Source organism: Rhincodon typus, chromosome 3 (assembly GCF_021869965.1).
Source record: "Rhincodon typus isolate 14 chromosome 3, sRhiTyp1.1, whole genome shotgun sequence".
NCBI classification, from domain to species: domain Eukaryota; kingdom Metazoa; phylum Chordata; class Chondrichthyes; order Orectolobiformes; family Rhincodontidae; genus Rhincodon; species Rhincodon typus.
The window spans coordinates 46,988,268-47,012,897 of record NC_063334.1 but is presented as its reverse complement, the minus strand read 5'-3'; the positions used below and the strand labels follow the sequence as shown (position 1 = coordinate 47,012,897).

The window sequence follows — 24,630 nt, the reverse complement described above, 5'->3', positions numbered from 1 at the left end:
GATGCTGCTTGGCCTGCTGTGTTCATCCAGCTCTACACCTTGTTATCACAAAATGTTAATGCTGGCTTTCTCTCTCTGTATATAGATGCTTGCCAGATCTGCTGAGCTTCTTAAGCACTTTCAGTTTTTATTTCAGATTTCCAGCACCTGCAGAATTTCCTTGCATTATAGCTGTGACATCCTGTTTATTTGAGGCAATTATGTTCATTCTGAAAGATTAAGCCTTTACACTTACCACAGGTTTTATTTCAATGTTATCCAGCCTTTGTATCCACGAGCTGCGTCTGAACATTAACTGGTAGAAGCGGACCTACATAACCGCCCTTAGACTGCATTTGGTTCTGAATTGAGCTCACCTAAAGATAGAAACAGAAAAGGTCAGATGCAAAATGGCTAGTTTTGTCAGCACTGGACTAGCACAGCTCATGTGCTGTGAAAAGATGCCACCAGTGGGCTCACAGAGACTTAGCGGGGTTCCAATGTGAGATTGCAAGAATGTTGCTGACAATAACTGACTGTTTTGCTCCCATCTGATGGTTACAGCTCAAATCAATGGTACAAATGCTACAGATTTCATGAACCTGTGCCCAAGTCCAAAAACATATAATCGGTCATTTGGAGGCGGAAGATAAATTGAATGATTCAAAGCTGAAACATTATGTAGTGCCCTCAAGGGATAATGTTTTTTCACAGGATTTCTTCTCATTATTTGGTGCATTGTTTACCCTTTGAAGATTGAAGGACTTTTTGACTTACTCTCAAATGAAAGAACAAATGGAAATGGCCTGCTTCCACGCTGTAGGGATTCTATGATTGTATGGAAGTGCTGTCACCTTGTGGAATCACTTGTTTACTCCAAAAGTTGATATTGATCATTGTTGAATGTATACCACAAGAGATAATCTGCATACATCTAATTAGACAATTGACTAACCAAGAGTCTTGTTAATTTTAGTTCAGAGGATATATCTAATTTTGGGGAGTACATTAGGGGAGGATACATTTTGGAGTTTACATTAGGAATTTCTTTATCCAAGCAGACATGGAACCATTACACACAAATATTACATTCCACAGATAAATCTTTACCAGTTATAGCTGCTAGGTTTAGGTTTTAGGTTTTATTGCATGTGTACTCAAGCACAGAAGTACAAGAGCACAGTGAAAAGTTTACAATGTTGCCTCTCATGTTGCCATGTTAGGTGAAGTGACTTCACTTGACAAAGGAGCAGCACTCCAAAAGCTTGTGATTTCAAATAAACCTTTTGGACTATAACCTGGTGTCATGTGACTTCTGATTTAATTCATACAGGTGCCATGTGAACGCCCATTCCTATTAACAAAGCTATGTTTCACAAAAAAAAAGGCTAACCATCATAATTGGCTTTTAAATTTTGTACAAAAGGATTATTAACTTGTTCTCTACAAGAGAGAAAAATGTCCCTATTATCTTCTTAAAATGTTTCTGAGCCTGACTTCACTTCACAATAACTGTCATAGTCCAGAAGAGTATTATCATTTGATTCAAAATTAATCTGTCTGTACATTAGCTGTGTGTGTAACAGTGATAATCAGACAATCAGAACATTTTTGTAACAAAAGCAAAGTACTGTGGATGCTGAAAATCTAAACTAAAAACCAAAACATCCGGAGGAACGTCAGGAGTGTCATACCGAACTTGAAACATTAACTTTGTTTCTCCACAGACGTTGCCAGACTTGCGGAGTTTCTCCAGCATTACTGTTTTTAGAACTTTTCTACATCTCTTCTTGCGGTTAAGAAAGAAAAATAATGAGAAATCTCCCCTGTGTGAAAAAACCTTGAACCCTCTTTCAGCCCTAGATTTTCTCTGAGTCACTCTGTGACATATCCAGAATTACAATTAGACCTTGAATCCAGAGGTTGGGTCAGAATTTCTAGCAGAAACCATTTTCATCAGAGGTGCGGGAGGAAAAGGGACTGGATTTCACTCAAGCATTAATGTAACCAGTACTCCACTGAATTTGAAGAGATCTATTTTCACTGTAAGGGTCTTTTCTTACAGTATGCAAGTTACGATTTTTTGGAGAACTCACATGTTCATGAAGGTCTATAAGACTATGGACCTGCAAAGTTAGTTAAATCCTCAACTCCTGAAAAATTGAAAATATTCTTTGTCTGTTAGAGTTGACAAGAACTGGTTCTAGCAATTTCGATGGCTGTTTGTTGACTTAAGTGCTGTCGTTATAGTTGCATTATTGCTTAGCTGCTTTCTAAAATTTATCATTAGCATAGTGTAGTGACTGGAACGAGTTGGACCTCATTAACTACGAGGTTGTAGATTAGGGTTGTTAACCTGGTACAATCAGGAAAGCCTTAACTGACAATGTAACCAGGAGATGCTCCGAGACCTGCAGCTTGTCGGGTTGTGGGGCGCATATGTGAAGTCACAGTTCCAGCTCCCCAGGATCTGAATCGCGGCTCCCCCTTTTTCTATTCACTGTAAAAAAAGGTGTGGCATCCATCAGCAGCTCCTTGTGCTGCTGGCAAACGACGGGTCCCTCGTCTTGGATCCGGTGGCATCAGGGCCCAGGTGCACTTCTACTACGCGGCTCTGTTTGCTCTGGATCTGTTCCAGCGAGAATGCTCGCAGAGTGGTGTGGGAGGACCTGCTGCAGCTCAGGCCGGATTCCGCCAAAAGGCTTGACGCTCCCATCACCTTTGAGGAGCTGACCAACGCCCTCAACCGGCTCATGAGGGGCAAGTCCCCGGGGCTGGACGGGCCGACCGTGGAGTTCTTCAGGGCGTTCTGGGATGTCCTGGGGGGCGACAACGCGCAGGTGCTGGGGGAGCGTCTTACGGCTAAGCTGCTCCTTTCTTCGTGCAGGGCGGTCATCATGCTGCTGCCAAAGAAGGGGGTCCTTTGTTCTCTGAAGAACTAGCATCAGGTCTTCCTCCTCAGCACAGATTACAAAATTTTCGCTAGGGCTTTGGCTTCTCTACTGGCTTCCGTGCTGGCCCACGTCATATACCGGGACCAGCCATACATGGTCCTGGGCTGGAGGATTCACCTAGTTTGGGGCCTGATTCTTTTCTGTCGATGGACTGGCCTGCCTAGCACCTTCCTGCCCCTCGATCAGGAGAAGGCGTCCGACAGGGTCAATCACAAGTATCTGCTTGGCACTCTGCAGGCATTCGAGTTCGGGACGCAGTTTGTCGCACGGATCTGCCTTTTGTACGCCACCGCAGAGTGTCTGGTTAAAGTAAATGCGTTTCTGACAGGGCCCCTTCGCTTTGGGAGAGGAATGGGTCAGGGCTGCTCTTTGTCTGGCCTACTGTATTCCCTGTGCATGGAGCCTTTCCTGTGCCTTTTGCAGAGGAGGTTGTTGGGACTGGTTCTGCGTGGGCTGGGCACGGGCATGGCCCTCTGGGCGTACACTGCTGACGTGCACATCACTTTCACTGACCTGGCTGACCTGGGGAGGAATGCGAGTGCCAAGCGGTGTACTTAGCATCTTCTGCCAGGATCAACTCGGCTAAATGTTCCAGACTCCTGGTCAGTCATGGCAGGTGTACTCTCTGCAGGAGGAGTTACGGGGGTTCAGCTGGAGCACCACCCACCTCCTCTATCTGGGGGCCTACCTTAGCCCAGCTGAGGAATCATGGCCGGCAAGTTGGCAGGAGCTGGAGACCAAAGTCTCGGCTTGCCGAGGCCGCTGGACAGAGTGCGGTCTTACAGGAATCGAGTGCTGGTCGTAAGCCAGCTGGTGGCCTCCATGTTGCAGTACCGCTGGTCCCTTTGGCCCCTCCTCCTGGTTTTGTTGCTGACATCCAGAGAACATTGGTTCACTTCTTCTGGGACAAAATGACGCACTGGGTCGCAGCACAGGTTCTGAGTCTCCCTCTTGAGGAGGGCAGTCAGTGGCTGGTGTGCATCTGCACTCAGGTGGCGACTTTTCGATACCTTTACATTGAGCCTCCTCCTAGGTGGTGTGCCCTGGCGACATATGTTTTCTGCCAGGTGCATAATCTCAACTATGTCACGCAGCCCCGGTTTATCAACCATGACGGTTTGGAGGTCGCCCTCAGGACACTGACTTTTACCGGGATCTGATCACTGTCTGTAACATGGTCGACTCGCATTGTGCCTACCCTTTACCAGGAATGGTGGCCATCATCAGAGAGCTGCTGCTCAGGAATCCACACCTCCATAGTTGCCGGTTCGACTGGCAGTCAGAGGGGAAGGCCAGGGCCACGGGGGTGACCAGAGTCAGGAACGTGCTGGGTGGCGGGGGCCTGAGCTGGATGCTGTTGCAGGAATTGGCATGCAGGGCTGCGGGAGACGTCCAATTCATGGCCACCGTCATTCAACGCCTTAAAACGGCGGTGGTCGGACCCGACGTTGTGCACCAGTCGGAGAATACTCAGGTGCACGGTGGGATTCCGTTTGTGCATACCCCTGTTTCGACAGAATTTCACATTTGCCCCAGAATCCCATACCTACCCCTGGAACTTGTGCCCTACAACCTGAGCCACCTCTGGAATTTCACCGTTGTATCTTTTAAAGATGTGAAATGGTGGGCCCTGTATGGGCTGCTGCTGCACACCATCCACCTCTTCTCCTTCATCCACCGCCCAGACAGGCATTGGCGCACCCATTTGCCACCGGGTGGCCAGGGTCCCCAGTGGAGGGCACTGTACATGGGAGTCCTCCCTCTTTCCCTCAGGGATCTGGGGTGGAAGGTGTTGCATGCAGCAGTTCCACATAACTGCAGATTGTAGTGGTTCACAGACTCCCAGCCCAACTGTCTGTTTTGCAGCGCTGCGGAGTCTGTGGACCATATATATATTGGGTGTGGGTGCTTGCACTCCCTTTTCAGTTATCTTAAGGATCTTCTTTTGTGTTTTTGGCTGCACTTCAGCCCCATGCTCCTGATCTTTGGATACTCGGTACAGAGGGGAGCGGGCAGGTCAGAGGATCTCCTCGTGGGTCTGTTCTGGGGCCTGGCCAAGCTGGCCATTAATAGGCCCAGGCGGCAGTGGGTCTGCCACTGCCTGCCACTCTTCCGTGGCTACATCTGCACCTGGGTGTCCCTGGAGAAGGAGCACATGGTGTGCACTGGTGCTCTCGATGCCTTTCGGGAGAGGTGGGCACCGTGGGGTGTGGTGTGGTTTATTTCCTCCACAAACTCTATTTTGATTTGATTTCTACCCTCCCCCTCACTTTTTCTTTCACATAGGTATTGCCCCTAGGGGGTTTGCTTGATACTGATTCTTTGGTCACATGGGTGTTTTTTACAAAATACAAAGAGGAGATTAGAATCTCCTCAGCCGAGGACTGACTCCGAGCTGGCTGGCCACAGCAATAGTAAATGACAGGTGACTTTGTGATGGGACACCAGCCTCTGTGCAGTTATTTCATATAACATGAGATTCAAACTGATTGACAGCTCAAAAAGATTATTAAAGGGCTAGCAATCTTAGACATACAGTGATGAATGCGCACGTTTGTTTCTATTAGGGTTCAAGTGCTTGTAAGGATTAAAATCCATTGAATGGGCTTTCATGAATAAGAAGATTTCTACTATATAATGAAATCTTTTAATAGGTATCTAGAACATTATTTCATCTCAGCTTGGATCCTGAGGTATGTCTGTGGTGAATACTTGGTGAGTTGGATGGAAATCATAACGTCAAACAGTAGTTGGTAGATGGGCATGAGTTAGCACTAAGCTGACACTGGTTGGCATGAAGGTTGCGCAGCCATTATTCTTTCCTGTTCATGTTCTGAACTGTGCCAAGAACTGTCCCCTAACAGAAAAGCTTTGGCTGCATAGCTGCTCCTAAGTCACAGCATTTGCACTCTAATGAAATGTTAGGAGGTGTGCAGAAGCAAGTCTTGGTCAATTTTCCATCGGAGCTCTGTTCATTTTTGTCTAACTGCTTGATCTGTATCCTACTCAAGCCATGCATAACATCTTTCTCTGCAAACTGATATAATAATGTACTCTATCTCCATTCTGCATCATTCTCCATTGTTGCCTCATTAGTGTTTCTATGACAAAGAAAATGGATAAAAGACTCTTGTGATTTGAAAACTTATAGAACAATGTGCAACGTCACCATAATAAAGAGATATTTTACTAAAACGCTGCAACCTTCTTAAGGGCTATAATTTTCAATTATGCATTGTCAGTAAAACTAAAATACAGCTCAGGGGAGTACTTCAGAAGTTAATTCAGCTTCTTGCTTCAAATTCACTGATACTTTGTCTGTCTGGGAAATATTAAATGCAAATACAGAATCTTTGTTGAGGCAGCACTCAGCTTTTTAGTCAAATCCAATCCAAACAAAAATAACAACGACTTACTGAAGTTTAATCCAGAAGGAAAGAGTATGTGGTGCTACAAATTGGATGTTGATTGATACTTTCACAAGATATTTTTCCCACAGTCCTCTAGTAATAAAACCAACTGACATCACCTCTCTGCATGCACATCTGTGAAGAGCAGAATGCACCATATATCATGACCTTAGGTTGAAAAAAACAGTCTAATATTTCTTGAGTGCAGTGCACAGGGAATGATTCTCAGGTCAAAATTCTGGCTAATTTTTCTAAGTTTGCTTACTTTGAGCCTTTTAATTCCCTGATCAAAATGAACAATCAAATTGTCCAAAGTCCATAGAATCCCTACAGCGTGGAAACAGGCCCTTTTTTCCTCCAGCTGCACACTGTGTTATCTCTGGCTCCAGCATCGGCAGTTCTTACTATCTCAGCATGAGTTCTTTATTGTCTTTAAATTGTTATTTGACAATACTTAACATACTTCAGCTGCTTGAACTGGCTAAATTTTAGGATATGTCAATAAATTTGAAATCCAATGGAATCCTGGCTGTTCTGTTGTTGTGGTTTTTTTTTTGAAGATTTATTTTAAATTTTACTAATGTATTTCCTAATGGCAAATGCACATGTACTGCTGATTCTCTAAACTATATGTGAGACTGTTTTAGTTTAATCATGCTTTTTTTAATGCTGAAAAGTTACTGTCGCTCCTCAGAGCTAGTTAAAAATGGCATATTCAGAGAAGTGGAGCAAACTGGAACTAATGCTGGCCAAACCTAATGTAGAATACAAAGATATTTTAAGAGTTTAATTATATGGCTGATGCACATAATGAAGTAGCTTACTGAGCACAACATGCATTGTTATTTAACCCCACTTCACCAAAAGAAGCTACAATGTAGGCGTACTTTAGTTCCTCATATTCATACATAACATCACTCGCAGAAGGAGTAAAACAGTGTTATGAAAGCATACCAATACTGAAAATAGCCTGAAAAGAGGAAGCATTATTGTTATCATATCAAACAGAGTTCAACTGGCAGCTGCAATGTTAAAGCAAAACCTTAATTTTTGCTGTTCATTTAATAATTAAAGGAAATAAATGAATGTCATGGTCATCAACCAACCTGAAGCAAAGAAATTCGAAGTTAATAGCTCATTGTCCATCCAACCCAAATACCATGAACAACTAATGACAACTGCAGCAATCAGGTGAATAACAAATTTTAGGAATACATTTTTTTGGGAGCCATGATCCTTCACAACCAGTCATGCAAAACACTTTCATATTCCAAGATAATCACTATAACTGCAGCTTAGATACTAAGAATTTACATCAATTTGTTGTTAATTTAGAGGAATTATTCACGCAAGGTTTGGTAACACTAGATACAAAATAAGTTACCAACTGCCCATAAAACTGCATTAAAAATGATCGTATAAACAACTTTCAATCTTGGAAGATAAAACATTTTAAAAGAACATAAATTACTATTCATAAATACATTTTCCCTCCTCTTTCCTTCCAATTTTAAATCGTACCCTCCAGGGACTGTTGCATTAATGCCCTCCCTGTATCAATTAGAACATAGCTGGTAAAATTCTTCACAGTCCTTATTAACTTAGAAATTAAGTGAGCACTTCCACATACAATGCTGATCTATATCCCTTTACAATTACCAATATAGATAATAACCAAATTGCAGCCTTAGCTCTGGCTGTTGAATCACACTCCAAACTTGTTTCGGTTTACCGAAGCTACTGAAGACTTAGCTCGTAAGCAGCTGGTGTCAAAAACACGTAAAGTGCTTTAAGAAAGCCATTTATTTCCAGTAAAACCTCAAAATGAAATCTGACCTCAGGTTCCAATTTCTGTTATTTCTACTGTTCCATGTTGAGAATTTGTATGTTGAGAAGCTTTGTGCTTATTCAGGAGACAGAGAAAGCCAATATATTGCCTTGATTTTTGGCTTTTTTAGGAATGAATCTAATATTTTCATTTTTGTAATACCAGGAACAGGACTCAAATAGACATGGCTCTTGTTAGATTCAGATTAAAACAATCAGGCTTAGTTCTAATGCAAAAGGCTAAATTTATTGGTGTCTTAACTTTTGGGGCAGCACTTCTGCACTGAATCCAGAGAAATATCACCACTGACTTAACCAATGCTTGAAACTTAGCACAGAGCAGATTAGAGGCATACAACCCTTTAATTCAGTACTGATGCTTGTTGGGCCAAATGGCCCAATTCTGCTCCTATACCTCATTGTCTATGCTGGTTTAGGAAGCATGGCACAGACTGTTTGTGAACGGGAGGCTGGGATAAAGGCAGTGTCAATAATCAGAATATGGAAGAAATTAGTAGCCCCTCAATCATTGCTACTGCGCTTAATGTGCCTGTAAAATCCTTCCTGGAGTTGGTTCTCATCAGTGTTACAGGGGAATATTTGAAGGCAGAGTGTCATGTGTGGGAGCAGGGTGGCATTTTAGTATCTATAACCATGAACTCACTAGCAATATTTGAGCTCCGCATCAGGTGTTCAGGCAATGACAAAACTGGAGCTGTAATTTATGGATACCTTCTGGTGATGTCATCATCGTCTTTGCAAAGCATAACAAAGACTTTCAATTGGTGTCAGGAGTTACTTAAGAGAAAGCAGGTTCTTCTGTATCATTAAGCCTTTTAAAGGCCTGAGACTTTAAACTTGTAAGGTTAGAACTTCACAACCTCATTTAATTTAAAAGTCATTATATGACATTAGTAAATGCAGTCATTCTCACAACTGTTTAGTAGATAGTAGCCTTTAACGATAGTTGCCAATGTTCTGTAGAAGAACATTTAGGTCATAGATTTACTATCGTAGTTCATTTTACCAATACATGGCATTTCAAAAATACCACAAGTAATTTGTAGACAGAATTTGGTTAAGGAAAGAATAATAATAACTGATATGTTTGATGTGCAATTTGAGCAACACTGGCCTTTCGAGTGTGAGTGTGAACCCGCCCTTAACTAACCTATCAAAGTCACATCTCAATCTTTGACTATAAGTATAATTGGAATCAATTTGGCCAGCCTCAAATTAATACATCATCAGCATCACTCAAAAGTACAAAATTATTTATTACTTCCCATAAATTGGTGCAAAAACAAAGGTTGGATGATATAAAAAGCAGAATTGAAGGAACACAAATAGCTTATATTGGTAGATGAGGAAATGGGATTTACACTTTACATGGGCACATTACATTAGGATTTCTGTTCATTTGCCATAGAACATAACTTATAATAGGTTATGGTTTGATTGCTCACAGGGGAGATGATGGTCTAGTGGTACTATCGCTGGACTGTTAATCCAGACACTGAGATAACGTTCTGGGGACCCTGGTTCGAATCCTGCCATGGCAGATGGTGGAATTTGAATTCAATAAATATCTGGAATTAAGAATCTAGCGATGACCGTGAATCCATTGTTGATGGCTGGGGAAAACTGATCTGGTTCACTAATGTCCTTTAGGGAAGGAAACTGCCATCCTTAACCTGGTCTGACCTACATGTGACTCCCAGACCCACAGGAATATGGTTGACACTTAACTGCTCTCTGCGCAGTTAGGGATGGGCAATAAATGCTGCCTGGCCAGCAACGCCCCTCATCCAGTGAATGAATAAGGAAAAAAAAGCTCAATTCCATGTTCTAATTTATGTATATTCTACAACATATAAATCACATGGTATAATACTGGCCTGCAGTTTGCGGTTGTAATGATAGTAAAAATGTCAGAATTCACTAGCATTACTGTGAAATAGAAACAACTTCTGGAATCTGTATGCACACAGATAAATGTCTTTGCATTAACATTGGGCATGAAATTCAACCTTTTAAGTACTATTCTTGCTTCATTATAATTAAGGAAAATGGAAAGTCTTGCTTGATCATAATTAACTCAAATTTTAACAACTTCCTAAATCTGAATTACTTTAAACTGCCTTTCTGATCCTGAGAAAAAGACTTTTGTGGAACGTGAGTCTCGTTCCTTCAGAATAAATTATAGAATACAGACAATTTTTAGACTAATAAAAAATAATATATTTTCTTGAAATTTTATAACATTTCAGTTCCTCTATTAATTCTATATATGCATTAATCTTTATATTACTTTCTGTACAATCACTGAAATGTGAATTATTATCTCTTTTAACTTCACTGCAGTCTATAGGAATTCATCACTTTGATCGGCTAATAATCCTACTTGTTTCCTGCAGTGCTTTTCAATACCTCAAGTGGCATCAAATTCAAAATTACCTTACAATAGAGAAAGTCTAAGCTCAAGAGCTGCTAAATGTTATTTATAAAGGTAAATACTTTTGTATGAAATTCTACAGTCAGCTATTTCTATAAAATCAACTGTCCAATGAGAATAAACACATTAATGCCTTCTTTAAAATAGCATAAACATTCATTATTAGAATTACAACTGATTAACTAAGAGCTGGTTAATATGCTATCTTAAATGCAACTGAACAAAATAATCCAGAACAGAGTCAATACCGTGCAGAGCTGAAGAAACAAAGCAGGTCAGGCAGCATCAGAGGAGCAGGAAAGCCGAGGTTTCGGGTTTACAACTTTCATCAGGACACCTGAAACGTCGATGTTCCTGCTCCTGTAATGCTACCTGAAAAGCTGTGTTCCTCCAGCTCCACACGGTATTGACTGTGACTCCAGCATATGCAGTTCTTGCTGTCTCCAAAACCAGAACAGATTCAGGTTTGATCCCTAGTCTGCAGTGACTTCATTGATCATTCTCAGAGAAAACTAGGTAGATAGAATTGTCCTCAGTAGCGTCCAACAGACGAAGAGAAAATCACAGGGATTTATCCTCCTAATCACTATACAGTGAAAAGCAATCAACAGAAATGGAAAAATAGAACTGAGGTACATTATATGGAAAAAAAGACTTGAAGGGTTGGACGGCCTTGTTTTCTATTAGGTTAGTTTAGTGATTGGAATGAGGGCCAGGTGGATCTCATTGAATGAGTTCCCTGATTGGGATTGTTAATCTGAGCCAGTCAAGGAGTCCTGGTTGACGGATATAAACAGCACTTCAGGGATTCCCCTCAATCTAGGGACTGGCTCTGAGCTAGCTAGTCAGAATCCATGTACTATGCACGTGTAAATAAATGGTGACTGGATGAAGGGAGAATGGCCTCCATGGAGTTATTTTTAGTAGGTAATAACAGGATCAGATTTGGCTGTGATGGCCTAACTCTATCTATCAGTACTCTACTTCTTTGCTCACATTCTAAGAAAGGGCAAATTGGTAAATTACTGCTGAGGTGATAGAACATATGGGAAATATGTGCTCAGAGTAAGCATTCACTGCCAGATAGAAAAGAAACAGAAGGTGAATAAACAAAATGACTGAAACAAAACAACAAGAGATGGTTTAACTTAGAGCCAAATCTGTTCAATCTACTTTTACAACATTATGTAGAAGGGAAGTATTTGGACTCACAGAGTTCATTCCACTATTAAAGACATCCCCTGATCCTACATGGGCCGTGTGAACAAAATTAGTTGGCTCCCCTATCATGCTTCGATCAATCCGCCGTCGTCTTTTCTGAAACAGAAGAAAGGATTGTCAGAACTCCTTCCAAATTACATAGTTTGGTGAACAAAAGGAAAACATAACAACATGGATATTTTTTCAGTTTCTATTGAAAAGTGTAGCCACTCTACCTGCTTCCATCAGGCACAGGCATTGTCAGATATTCATCTCCATGATGAATGCACTCAAATGATTTTGTCATTCTGTTCAAATTCTGCTCTATCATAAAAACCAAAGTGTTATTAAGCCTTTGACATACTGATGGCTTTGGTTTTAACCCCAATTGTCTGTAAGCTGGCAGATTGTTTGTGCAATTTGTATCTAACAACAGGCGTGGACACACTATTATTATTATTAATATTTTTATTAATATTATTATTAATGTATATGTCAGTACAGAATTGACATACAATTCAAAATGTGATTTCTTGCCACAGGATTGCAAGATACAAGTCCAAATTTTAATTTGGACATCATTCAGGTCATTTGGGGAGTCCAAAAGGATGCTGAGTATAATGCTTGAATGAGTCCAGCTCAAGGCCCTCATTTTAATTGTTCTGAACTGTCCTCTCCTAACATCTGTGCATTGAAGTCAAGAGGGTGTCATTATTGGTGGGTGGGGGTGTGAGTTTATGCAGCAAACAGACTCCATGATGAACCCATTGAAACAGTTACTCAGCATAAGGTTACAGCCAGGGAGAGAGGGCTCCTAACAGCCTGGAATTTTGGGAATAAGAGAGGAATCCAGGGCTAAGAACCTTACGAGTATAGAAGCAACATTCCTATGCCTCACAGAATTTAACAGAGAACATTTTCATTTTCCTTTTCTGGTCACTCTCTCAGAGTTTCAATGAGGCATTGATGCAATATGTACTTTTAATATTTGGAGTTAAGAATCACAGTATGACAACCATAACATCACTGAATCTCCACTTCAGCATGTTAAGCAGATCCAGTAATGCCTAAATTTATATAATTAAAACGGTGGTGTAAATATTAGAGGAATGCACCACCATTTTTAATATCCCACTAATCCTGTTCACACTGGCCAGGCTGGAATTAAATCGGGGCTATAAGGACTGATCGCTGTAATGAAATTCTAAATCTTCCTTTAAACCTTTCATTGTCAATGATATTTACACACTTTCTATTCTTCCTAGCCTCTAATCACGCAGCATTACTCATGATTCACCAAAGTGTTAGCTGTGACTGCATTGGTACCACTCTCACCTCTGAGCCATACTGTTAAAAAATGTTATAAGTTCAATTACCACTCAGCACAAAATCTAGGCCAGCATCCAGTGCAGTACTGAGGGAATGCTGCACTCCTGGAGATCTATTAAATGAGACAGGCCTCTCCACCCTCTCAGAAACTTGTAAAAGAACTCATGACATTATGTTTACCCCTTTGTCAGCATCCCAAAACCAGTTTATCTGGTTATGATTACATCATTGTCTGTGGAGTTGTTGTGTACAAACTGGCTGATGTCATAGAGTCATACAGCATGGAAACAGGCCCTTCGGTCCAATTCATCCATGCCAATGAGGTTTCTCAAACTAAACTAGGCCCATTTGCCTGCATTTGGCCCATATCCCTCTAAACCTTTCCTATTCATGGACTGGTCTAAATGTCTTTTAAATATTCTAACTGTCCCTGTATTTTCTAGAATACACTTAACAAATTCCTCCCTGTCCAAGCACTTTAAACCATGGCAGTTCCAGACTATGTTTGGAAAGTTAAAATTCTCTACAATTACAACCCTATTACTCTTACAGATACCCGAGATCTCCCTACATATTTGCTTCTCAATTTCCTGCTGACTATTGATATGTTCTGTACAACAGTGACAATTCCATGTATCTGCTGCCTGTGTCCTTCTAGATTGTAGAGTTCATAGTTTTGGAAGGTGTTTTCTAATAAGCCTTGATGTGTTGCAGCAGTGCATCTTGTAGATCGTACATATGGCTGCTCCTATGCTTTGGTGATGGAGGTTGACGGTGGTGGAAGGAATATCAGTCAATTAGGCTGCTGTGTCCTGGTGGTGTCAAGCTTTAAGTGTTTTTGGAAATGCACTAATCCAGGCAAATGGAAAGTATTCTGTCATATTCCCGACTTGTGCCTTGTAGATGGTGAACAGGCTATGGGGAGACAGGTGGTAAGTTACTCACTGTAAGATTCCTTGCCTCTAACCTGCTCTTCTGGCCACATTATTTATGCGGCTGGTCCAATAACCCCCAGGATATTGAAAGTGGGAGATTTGACAATGACAATGCCATTCAACATCATGGGGAAATAGTTAGATTCTGTCTTGTTTGTGATGGTCATTACCTGGTATTTGTGTGGTGCAAGTGTTACTTATACTTATCAACCCAATCCTGGATGATACAAGTCACTCTTTTTCAATTTTTGTGATTGAGCTTAAATCGGTAACATAAAAAAAACTAAAATTGCTGGCTCCATATATGTGAAATATAAATAGAATCCAAGACTGAGAGTGCAAGCCCGAATTTAACCACTGAAGACTGGAGTACGTGGTGGGGTTTAAAACTTCGGCAGTATGCCATTCTCACATCTACACTGAATATGTGCCACTTTAACAGGTACATATTGGGCAGCATTGAGGGACCTGGATCCAGGCAGGCAACAATGGCATTGAAATTAAAAGTCAGCATCTGATGACATCATTCAGTCCATGACTCATTTTTAAAATCAACAGCAGTGAGATTAGTCAACAGCTGCCAGCCTTGTCAAGGATACCTGGGGTGAACAGAAAGAACAGAAAACAGAAGAGAGTCAAAGAGGGCCTTCTAGTCAAGGAGCAGCATGTGCTTGGGAAGCAAGGTTGTGAAAAAGAGGATGTGGCAGCAACATCTCAAAGCTAGTCTGTAAGACAATCTAATTGTGAACCAGCAACTTTGAGAATGACAGTGACTGCCATCTCCTGAAGCCATGTCAACTGAGCTTTGCAAGATACAATGTGAAACAATTAGCAGTGAGTATGAAAAGAGCAACAAGATTCCCTTAATTCCAATAACAACTTGCATTTATAAGTTGTCAGTAATTTAGGTTACCTTCCCGGTGACAGCATTTTGTTGGTACCACAGGAATGATGACACTGTTGGCTGAATTAAAGGTGTATGGTGTATTCCTGACAGCATTGTTGCCAAGTGGGAGAATGTCACTGCCTGGCAATCTTTAAACATTATTAAAAGCTTTACAAAAATGCCTGGAATTTCTGACCTGAAGACTATGAAGTCAAATTCTATTGTTGAACAAGACACAACTTTGCTAACAACAGACAATTTCATGTATATAACACAGAGCAGTCATTATGTCACATGTAAAGTGCAACTTTTGCTGAATTTAACAGGCTTAGTTGGTATGTTATGTTCAGCCCAACATCGACATTATTAACTTGAAAGCCCATTGTGGTGCTAAGCCATCTAAACTTGGAAGATTGATTACCAATCTGTACTGAGTTAGTTGATTTCAGACAGAATTACATAAGTGGTGAAATTACGAGTTTCAATTTACAAGCCTATTCCAGTTTCTGGGGATAGTGCAAAGTTTGTGTTTGCAATTGCTATTTATGAACTTCTGCTAGAAAGTTTGAGTTATAAAGTCTTATAAAGATGGGGAAGATGCAGTAATTTTGCCTTACTCACATATTACAGCATGGCTTTGCTTCTTCAGGAGATGAATAACAAACAACCTATAACTAAGAAGCAAAAGGAAATATAAAAAACCCACATTACTATTTTCCTGCTGCATCCACTAAACTGCCACAGCAAAGCACATTTACCTTCATAAGCTCACTTATTACTGCAGTTTACAGAGCGCTGTTACATTTTATTTTCAATAATATCATAAAGAATAACCATAAACTCTTGTCAAAACTTCCAGAATGTGCAGGAAAAATGTCAAGCTTGTTGTTAAGCCTTTAACTGTGGACTGAAGAATTCCAGATGAATACACAGAATTTTTTTCATCAGAAAATTCAGATGAAACTGCAGTTGAGCAATTTACATTAAGAGAGAAACAGAACAATGGTGCTGAGACTTAATCATCATCTGATGAAGCAAGCAAATGTCTAATACCTGAGTCTAAGCAATCAAATTGAAATGCCAATAAAGTGGATGCTGTTCCAAAACTGAATCACTCCCCGTCATCCCTTGCCGTTCCAGTAGGTTTACTATTTCAAAAGACATAAATGCACAAAAAAGATGTACATGAAGTAATAAGAAATCAATAGGTAAGATTTACTTGTTCTCTTTTTGGACCAAAACTGAGACTTGAGCATCTGCCAGAAACATGAGCACAATCGGGATTAAATCGGCTAATTCAGCACATAACTTTGGAGAATTTTTACCCAGAATTACACCCTAAATGACTTCAAAGGTTTGTTTCTGATATGGTCTCCTACAGTGGTTTAAAATTAAATTCACCTCAATCAGGTCCTGCTGACCAAATTGGCCACATGCCCAGACTAACATTATGAAATTCTGGCAACATCACTGGTTCTAGAAGGCTCTTTATATTGGTAGAGTTCTTTTTGGTCACATAAGCACCAGTAGTAACAATCTGTAAATACTTTAACTAAAAGAAAAATTACATACTTACCAAGAAACTGATCAATGAACACCAATGAGAGGACAAATGATTCTAACGTGTACTCAATTGCTTCCTTTCAAGGTAGACTGAAAAAAATCTTAATGTTAAATGTCTTTAGTGGTGCAGGCCATTTCAGAGGACATGGGAGGACCACATCAACATATCTTTTCAATCCTCCTCCAAGCTGGAATGAACAAACTCTCCCAAACAAAGCACTTCAGAAGGTAGTGAGGAAAAAAAAAATGCCCCAGCCCTCCACAGGTCACAGGACAGCAAATGCCAGAAAGCCTGTCAATGTTCAGTGCATTGCAGAAATGATTTTGATCATTTTCAACAAATGTTGCAATTTTTAACTTTATGAACATTATTGGCATACTTAGTGGGGAGATCAAGCTGGCTGTAGAGACAATTTTTCCAAATCTTGATAAATGAATTGAATTATTTTACCTTTCTAAATTATTAGACTTGGCAGACTTCTTTGATTTGAACTGTCATTTCTATTTGTGCTCATTCATTCTTTTGTTAATAGTGAATTTACTTACTTATACATGATTTCACTCCTCCTCAGCTATGATTGCCATTTTATCAATATTAAATTTACTCCAATCAGGAGCCAGTCTAATTTGCACTTTGTGTATTGGGCACATTCCTGGAGGATTGAGTGCCCAAGGTTGTGGTCCTTAAAGGGACAGCTGCAGTCTATATGCAAAACACAAACAGATGCAGTGATTAATGTTGGGGTTTGATGGACATCTATCATGTCATGGCTCTAGAAGAAGTATCTTAACAGCTGTTAAACCTTCTATGCTGCCCCAACACTGACGCCCACACCCCCTTAATATCTGTATTTAACTCAGCTCCACAGAGGAACAATCAATCTCATGCCCCTCCTGATCAGCGGGATGTGTCCTACACTTATTCAGTGTTGGCTGTTCGCTAAAAAAAAAGTTTCAATGAAATGTAACCATAAAGATTGGTCAAGCTCAATTTGGATTCCATCAGTTAGGCTTGTGGCACCCACCTGTAGCCATTACAGATCAACTGAACTGGCAAATAAGCCTAGTCTTTAATGAGCAGCAGCTCTATCTTGATATATTTTCCGAGTGTTGAAGCTGTGAAGTTGCTACTAATACTGCATAATTGATAAAGATTCAAGGACAGTATGTGCTGAAAATATCAGAAGGCTTATAATCAGAAAAAGACCTCAACTCTGATACAAAATGCCACAGATTTATTATGCTGAGCACAGTATCTGCCTCTTATGGAATGTCCCTAAAAGTCCTTAACTCATGCTGGTGAGGTCAACATGTAATATGAAAGTATTGATGGTGTTTAGATTCTTCTTCCTGTTTAGTTCAAACAGTAGGATGTTTCACACTACTAATGTGGCGACTGTTTCAGTCTGGTTTTAATAACAGACAAAAGAGACAAAGGGAACAAGGACAAAAAGACATCTCATTTCCACATATGCAAAACTACAACTAAAAACAACCTCTCATTATAGTTAAATAACAGATTCTGCTTTTCCCTGATATGCCCAGCTTTAAGCAGGCTGCGTTGGATAATGATACCATGTGACAGATTCTAGGGATGATGCAGTAAACAAGAATCATTTTACTATAATTTCACGACACACTTTCCTGATAGTTTTACAGTTTACTGACAGAATACTTTGATTTGATTTAATCTGATTTGATTCATTGTAGTCACATGTACCTAAGTACAGTGAAAAGATTTGTTTTGCAAGCAGTAGAGGCAGATCATAGCAAACAAGAACATACAGATCATAAGGTGATTAGACAGAGCGAGGCATACAAGGTTATGGCTGCACAGGAGGTGGGGAAAGCAAGAACAACATTATTTGAATTTGGACAGGTCCATTCAGCAGTCTAATAACAGCAGGGAAGAAGCTGTTCTTGAACCTGTTGGTGTGTGTGTTCAAGCTTCTGTATCTTCTGCCTAACAGAAGAGATTGGAAGAGAGCATTACAGGGGTGGGGGTGGGGGTTGGGGGGGAAGCGAAATGGGTCTCTGATAATGTTGGCAGCCTTTCTGAAGCAACAAAAATTTTAAAGGAATTCACTTTTGGGAGGTTGGCTTCTATGATGGTCGGGACTGTGCACACAACTTTTTGTAGTTTGTTATGGTCCTGGGCAGAGCAGCTGCCATGCCAGGCCATTATGCACCCAGATAGAATGTTTTCTATGGTGTGTCTATAAAAGTTGGTGAGGGTCCATATATGGACATGCCAAATTTCAAGAGCTGTCTGAGGAAGGAGGTGTTGTTGTGCTTTCTTGGTCGTTGCATCTATGTGAGAGGTCTGGGATAGATTGTCAGTTATCGTCACTCCAAGGAACTTGCCACTCGCAACCCTCTCCATTTCACCTCCATTGATGTAGATCGGGGTGCGTCCTCCTTTCTTCCTGAAGTCAATGATCAGTTCTTTTGTTTTGTTGACATTGAGAGAGAAGTTGTTACATTTCCCCATGACGCCAAGCACTCTATCTCCTTCCTTTATTCTGACTCATCGTTGTTTGTTATCCTTCCTACCTCAGTGATGTTGTCAGCAAACTCTATAGATGGCGTTGTAGATGTAGAATACCAGCCACTTTAAAAAAAAATAAATTTCATGCACGCATTCCCCTGAGGAAATCCACAATGAGTTTTGAACTGTTTCTAATAACTTACTTTTTAAAAATATAATTAAATATTTTCATGCTTTCCTATTTCAACCTGACTCAGCATTGGGCTTGTTTCTTCCTATTCGGTCAGGAAATATTGAACTCTTTCATTAGGGAAAGGTGACTATTGTGAGTTTGATAACCCTCCCTGTGACTAATGACAATTGGAGTTGCAAACAAATTTTCAATGTCTCCACAACCAACTCCCAAGCCCTAATCACTGATTCAGGCTATAAGATATGCTTTGAAAGGCTTGTGATTTTTATATAATATCTTTTGTTTTAAGAGTCGGATTTCAAACTAGTGGTTTATGTCTTGTGAAGGTGTTTAAAAATTAACTAAGTCAGTCTTTCTGGAACCTTGACATTAAATCAATAAAGGTAACATTGCCATAGTCCCAGTGGGTTGCTCTCTCGTTAGAGAAGGACAACTGGTGGCAGTTTAACCTGAGGGTCACCATGCCTCAGGTGAAGGGCATGGTTGAGAAGGTGGAACCTTCATGATGACCTCAGCTGGTGTGGAATTTGAATCCACACTGTTGGCATCACTCTAACTCTATATTGCAAACCAGCCTTCCAGCCAACTGAGCTAACCAACTCCAAGAGGATACAGAGTGATGCCAGCAGGACAAGTTAAATTCCTGCACTGACTGAGGTTACCATGAAGCTTCCACCTTCGCAGTTATGCCTCTCACTTGTGATGTGGTGACCCTCAGGTTAAACTCACAACCAGTCATCCCTCTCTAATGAGAGGGCAGCCCTATGAGATGATAGCAAATTACAACAGCACATATCAGAGCAGACCGACCATTAGGCCTCCTGGAGAGTTAATAGAAGTTTGATTATGTTGTAGCCGTTTACAACTGGAGAAATAAAACTTTTAAGACATTAGTCTTAAAGCTCAGTTCGAAGAAGACGTGGAAGCAGCTATAGGTCTCGCCGACAAAAAATGAGAATGTTCAGAACAGCTGAAGTATTAGCTGCCTCACGGAAGGATTTTAGTTTGTGAAACCTCCAGAGTAGGAATGTTTGGTTAGAACAGATTATTAAAGGAGGTTTACCACGATGTTGCCAGGAATGGAAGATTTTAGTTAAATGGAGAGGTTGGATAGGTTGGGATTTGTTTTGCTAGAGCGTAGGAGTTTGATAGGTGACCTTGTAGATGTTTATGAAATCAGGAGAGGCAGATATAAGGTGAATGATGGATGTCTTTTCCCTAGGGTAGGAAATATCAAGGAAAGTCTATGTTTTCAGTTGTATGGATATTCCAGGCAAAAGACCTGACAGTTTATAGGACTAGAACTGAAAAGAAGCAGTTCAGTCAAAACTACAGATTTGATAAGGGAGTGATGCTGTTCGGGGATCAATGGGGTTTTGAAATCTGTCAAACTGTGTTGAAATTCAGATAGCTTGGTCTATTTTGCTTTAATTTTACTTATATATAATAAACTTCTGTTTTATTGTTAAAAGAAAATCTGCAGTTTTGTGTGTTTATGTTTCAGTGAAAGACCACCACATTAAAAATGATCAAAATATGATCTAACAAGTCATATTTCATTACCGGATTTGATTTATCCAGCGGCAACATCAGCTGGAATACCATAAGAGTAATTGTGCCATAATCATAAAATCCCTACAGTGTGGAAACAGGCCTTTTGGCCCAACCAGTCCACACTGAACCTCAAAGTATCCCATCCAGACCCACCCCGCTATAACCCACCTAATCTACACATCCCTGAACACTATGGGCAATTTAGCGTGGCCAACCCACCTAGCATGCACATCTTTGGACTGTGGGAGGAAACCGGAGCACCTGGAGGAAACCCACACAGACGCAGGGAGAATGTACAAACTCCACACAGAGAGTCACCCAAGGGTGGAATCGAACCCAGGTCCCTGGTGCTATGAGGCAGCAGTGCTAACCACTGAGCCACTGTGCTGCCAATAATCATTGGCATTGAAATGCAGTGCAAAGTTAACAGACCACAGGGCTGAATATTTTAATAAATTGGCAAAGCATTAAATTTTGGTGAGTTTAATGCAAGGTTTCTCTCTGTGAGCCCTAGCAAATATCTCATGCTGCTTTTCAAACCTCACCTCATTACCTAGGCCAGAGGTAAAAGCATTCATTACTGAAGGGACCTTCTGGGATTCCCAATGCCAGTGCTATTTTTAAAACCAAGCTGCGCACATGGCCAAATGCTGCCAGAAAGAAGTACAATTCACAATTCATTTAGTGGGAAGGCAACAAAAACAAACACTTCTCAGGGCACATAGGTGACATAGCTGACAGGTCATTGCAAATACAAGTACACATTCATAAATATGTTGCTATTTAGGAATCAAGCTGTACAACTTACCTAGCATCTTAGAACTCTTTCTCGGTGAGTGCTACACTTCCCCTACCTCACAGCGCAGCTTACATATTAGCCAACCACTGTGCTGAACTGTTTCCCCTCCATTAAAGCTGGAGAGCTTGTGACCATCGATTACATCTCCCCTCAACAGTGACCTATATCCTCCAATGCATAACTGTCTTCCCCCCCTTCATGACTATTTTCTCCTCTGACAACCATGATGTGCTGTCTGGCTCAGTATCCATGCTAAGCAGCACAGCAGCAGAGAAGGTCTGCAAGCTTTGGGCAAAATGAGAAAAGACAAGGTAGAGATGCTGTGAGCATCCAAGCAGAGCAAAATGAGTGAGCACTAAGAAAGCAAGCACAGGGTCCTGAGATGCACCCTGGTCCAGTCCATGAGATGAGTGCCTGTTTTTGCACGCAAAGTGTCCTGACAGCACCATTCCAATGGAAGATGCAAATGGACTCCAAAGTGTATCATTGATGTATAGAGCCATATAGTAAGTAGTTGAGAGATGTGCCATGAGATGTGCAGAGAGACATGTCTGATGCCAATGTCCATGAACAGAATTGAAGCAGTTGCTGCTCAGAAAGTGTACCCTGGGACAGTGGGGAGTGTTGTCTGAAATAGAGACCCTGAGGAGCAAGCAGTGAACTGGAGTTGCTAGGTGCCTGCTGTTTCACATCAGGAGTTGTCACTGTTTAGTTTTTATTATGGGAGAATGGGAAACTGCATATTATTGAGATGAGATTCAGTAATAATAATTTACGGTAGGCTTGCTGCTCACTAGTAAGATTCTTGACTCATTGTTCAACGTTTAAAGACTAAAGAACTAAAAGAAAGAAAAGGTAAAAGACAGACAATTTCTGGAGGAAGATCTAAGGAAAGGTCTGTGAGCTGCATGTTGTAATTGAGGCCTGCGCACCTGACAGAAGGAAGATGTCGTCAGGGTGCATCACCTTGGAAGAGGTTCAACACTTCATTCTCCCCACATCAAGTGGGAAACTCTGAACCTCAGCAGAGAATCAGTGTTTCCTTTTGCCCAAAAAAACTTTTTTCCTGGATGCCTGTGACAAATCCAGGGGGAGGGTACCAGCTTGTACCACAACATGGCAGCGACCAGCTGGTTTATGACCAATACTTGCACCCTTGAAAACAACACTCGGGGCAGCACTGTCCAACATCCTAAGCAAGTGGTCATCCGGGTTTCCAACTCTTACTAATTCACCAGCCAGGAATCCTCGGCAGGGCAAAGATAGACTCCGACATACAGGCGATATATGTGGTGCTCCACAAAAAACACTGGAGCTCCTCTGGCAGGGGGTCCATTTAGAGTATGAAGCATGGAAACAGACCCTTCAGTCCAATCAGTCCATGCTGACTGTAATCCCAAACTAAACTAGTCTGACCTGCCACCGCTTGACCAAGATCCCTCCAATCATTTCTTATTAATGTACGTATCGAAATGTCTTTTAAACATTGTAATTGTGGCCGCATTCACCTCTCCCGTTTGGAAGTTTATTCAACACATGAACCAAACTGTGTGGAGAAAATTGCCCCTATGTCTTTTTAAGAAGTCTTTCTCCTCTCATCTTAAAAATATGTCCCCTAGTCTTGATATTCCCTACCCTAGGGAAAATACATCTGCCATTCACCTTATCTATGCCCCTCATGATTTTATAAACCTCTACAAGGTCACTCTCGAACTCCTATGCTCTAGCAAAAAAAGACCCAATCTATCCAACCTCTCCTTTTAACTAAAATCTTCCATTCCCGGCAACATCCTGGTAAACCTCTCCAGCTTATTAATATCCTTCCTACAAAAAACAAAGAACAAAGAAAATTACAGTGCAGGAACAGGCCCTTCGGCCTTCCAAGCCTACACCGACATGCTGCCCATCACAATTAAAACTCACATACCCTTCCGGGGACTGTATCCCTATATTCTCATCCTTTCCATATATTTGTCAAGACGCCCTTTAAAAGTCACTATAGTATCTGCTTCCACTGTCTCCAACGGCAGTGTGTTCCAGGCACCCACCACCATCTGTGTGAAAAACTTGCCTTGTACATCACCTTTAAACCTTGCCCCTCGCACCTTAAACCCATGGCCACTGGTAACTGACTCTTCCACCCTGGGAAAAAGCTTCTGACTGTCCAGTCTGTCCACGCCCTTCATAATCTTGTTGACCTCTATCAAGTCGCCCCTCAACCTCCGTCGTTCCAGTGACAACAACCCAAGTTTCTCCAACCTCTCCTCATAGCTAATTGCCTCCATACCAGGCAACATCCTGGTGAATCTTTTCTGTACCCTCTCCAAAGCCACCACATCCTAGGTGGATTGGCTTTGCTAAGTTGCCCATAGTGTCCAGGGATATTTAAGTTAGGTGGGTTAGATATGGGAAATGCAGGGGTAAGGGAATGGGTCTGGGTGGGATGCTCTTCGGTGTGAACTTGTTAGGCTGAATAGCCTGTTTCCACACTGTAGTGATTCTATGATTCTATGTGAGTCAAGTCCATGAACATGACAAGCACTTTGTCGGTGTAAGACACCCTCAGTTTTGGCCTGTGCAGAACCAGGCCTTCCACAAGAGATGCAGGAATGGGTCCATGCAGAGAGAATACAGCTGGTCGGACAGGGGGCAGCCCTGATACACTCCTCTCCCAAACTGCAGAGGCTTGCTGTCAGGGACCCATTAACCTTCACTAGACACTCCATGGTGGCATACAGAAGTCAAATCCAGACGACAAAAGTGCATCCCAAACCCGAAAGCTCACAAAGTCCTGAGCAGATACTTATGATTCATCCCCATCGAATGCCTTTTCCTGATCAAGGGAGAGATCTGGTCTGAATGAATCATGTGGTCCAACACAGCGCTCAGGTGAGAAGAAAGCACACCTGCAATGATCTTGTAGTCCACGCTGAGGAAGAACAACAGACACTAGTATTTTTAACAAACTAAGCAATGACAGTTCTGTGTCAAGGGGGTATTTCTCTGGTCCTGATACGTTCCTCCAGGATGTCCTAGGATCCTCGTTCTTGGGTAACAG

General features: G+C 41.4%; 1 protein-coding gene across 6 annotated transcripts in view; it reads right to left on the bottom strand.

Moving 5' to 3' along the window:
- The window catches only part of cdc42se2 (CDC42 small effector 2), a 248,983-nt gene that overhangs the window by 16,513 nt on the left and 207,840 nt on the right, over nucleotides 1-24,630 (bottom strand). For all 6 annotated transcript variants that reach the window (XM_048595122.1, XM_048595119.1, XM_048595121.1 and 3 more), the window contains 2 exons: nucleotides 11,838-11,942; nucleotides 236-356 (listed from right to left, as the gene is read on the bottom strand). In XM_048595122.1, the coding sequence (XP_048451079.1) occupies nucleotides 255-356; nucleotides 11,838-11,942 (207 nt within the window). In that variant the 3' untranslated portion in view covers nucleotides 236-254. The remainder of the gene's footprint in view (nucleotides 1-235; nucleotides 357-11,837; nucleotides 11,943-24,630) is intronic.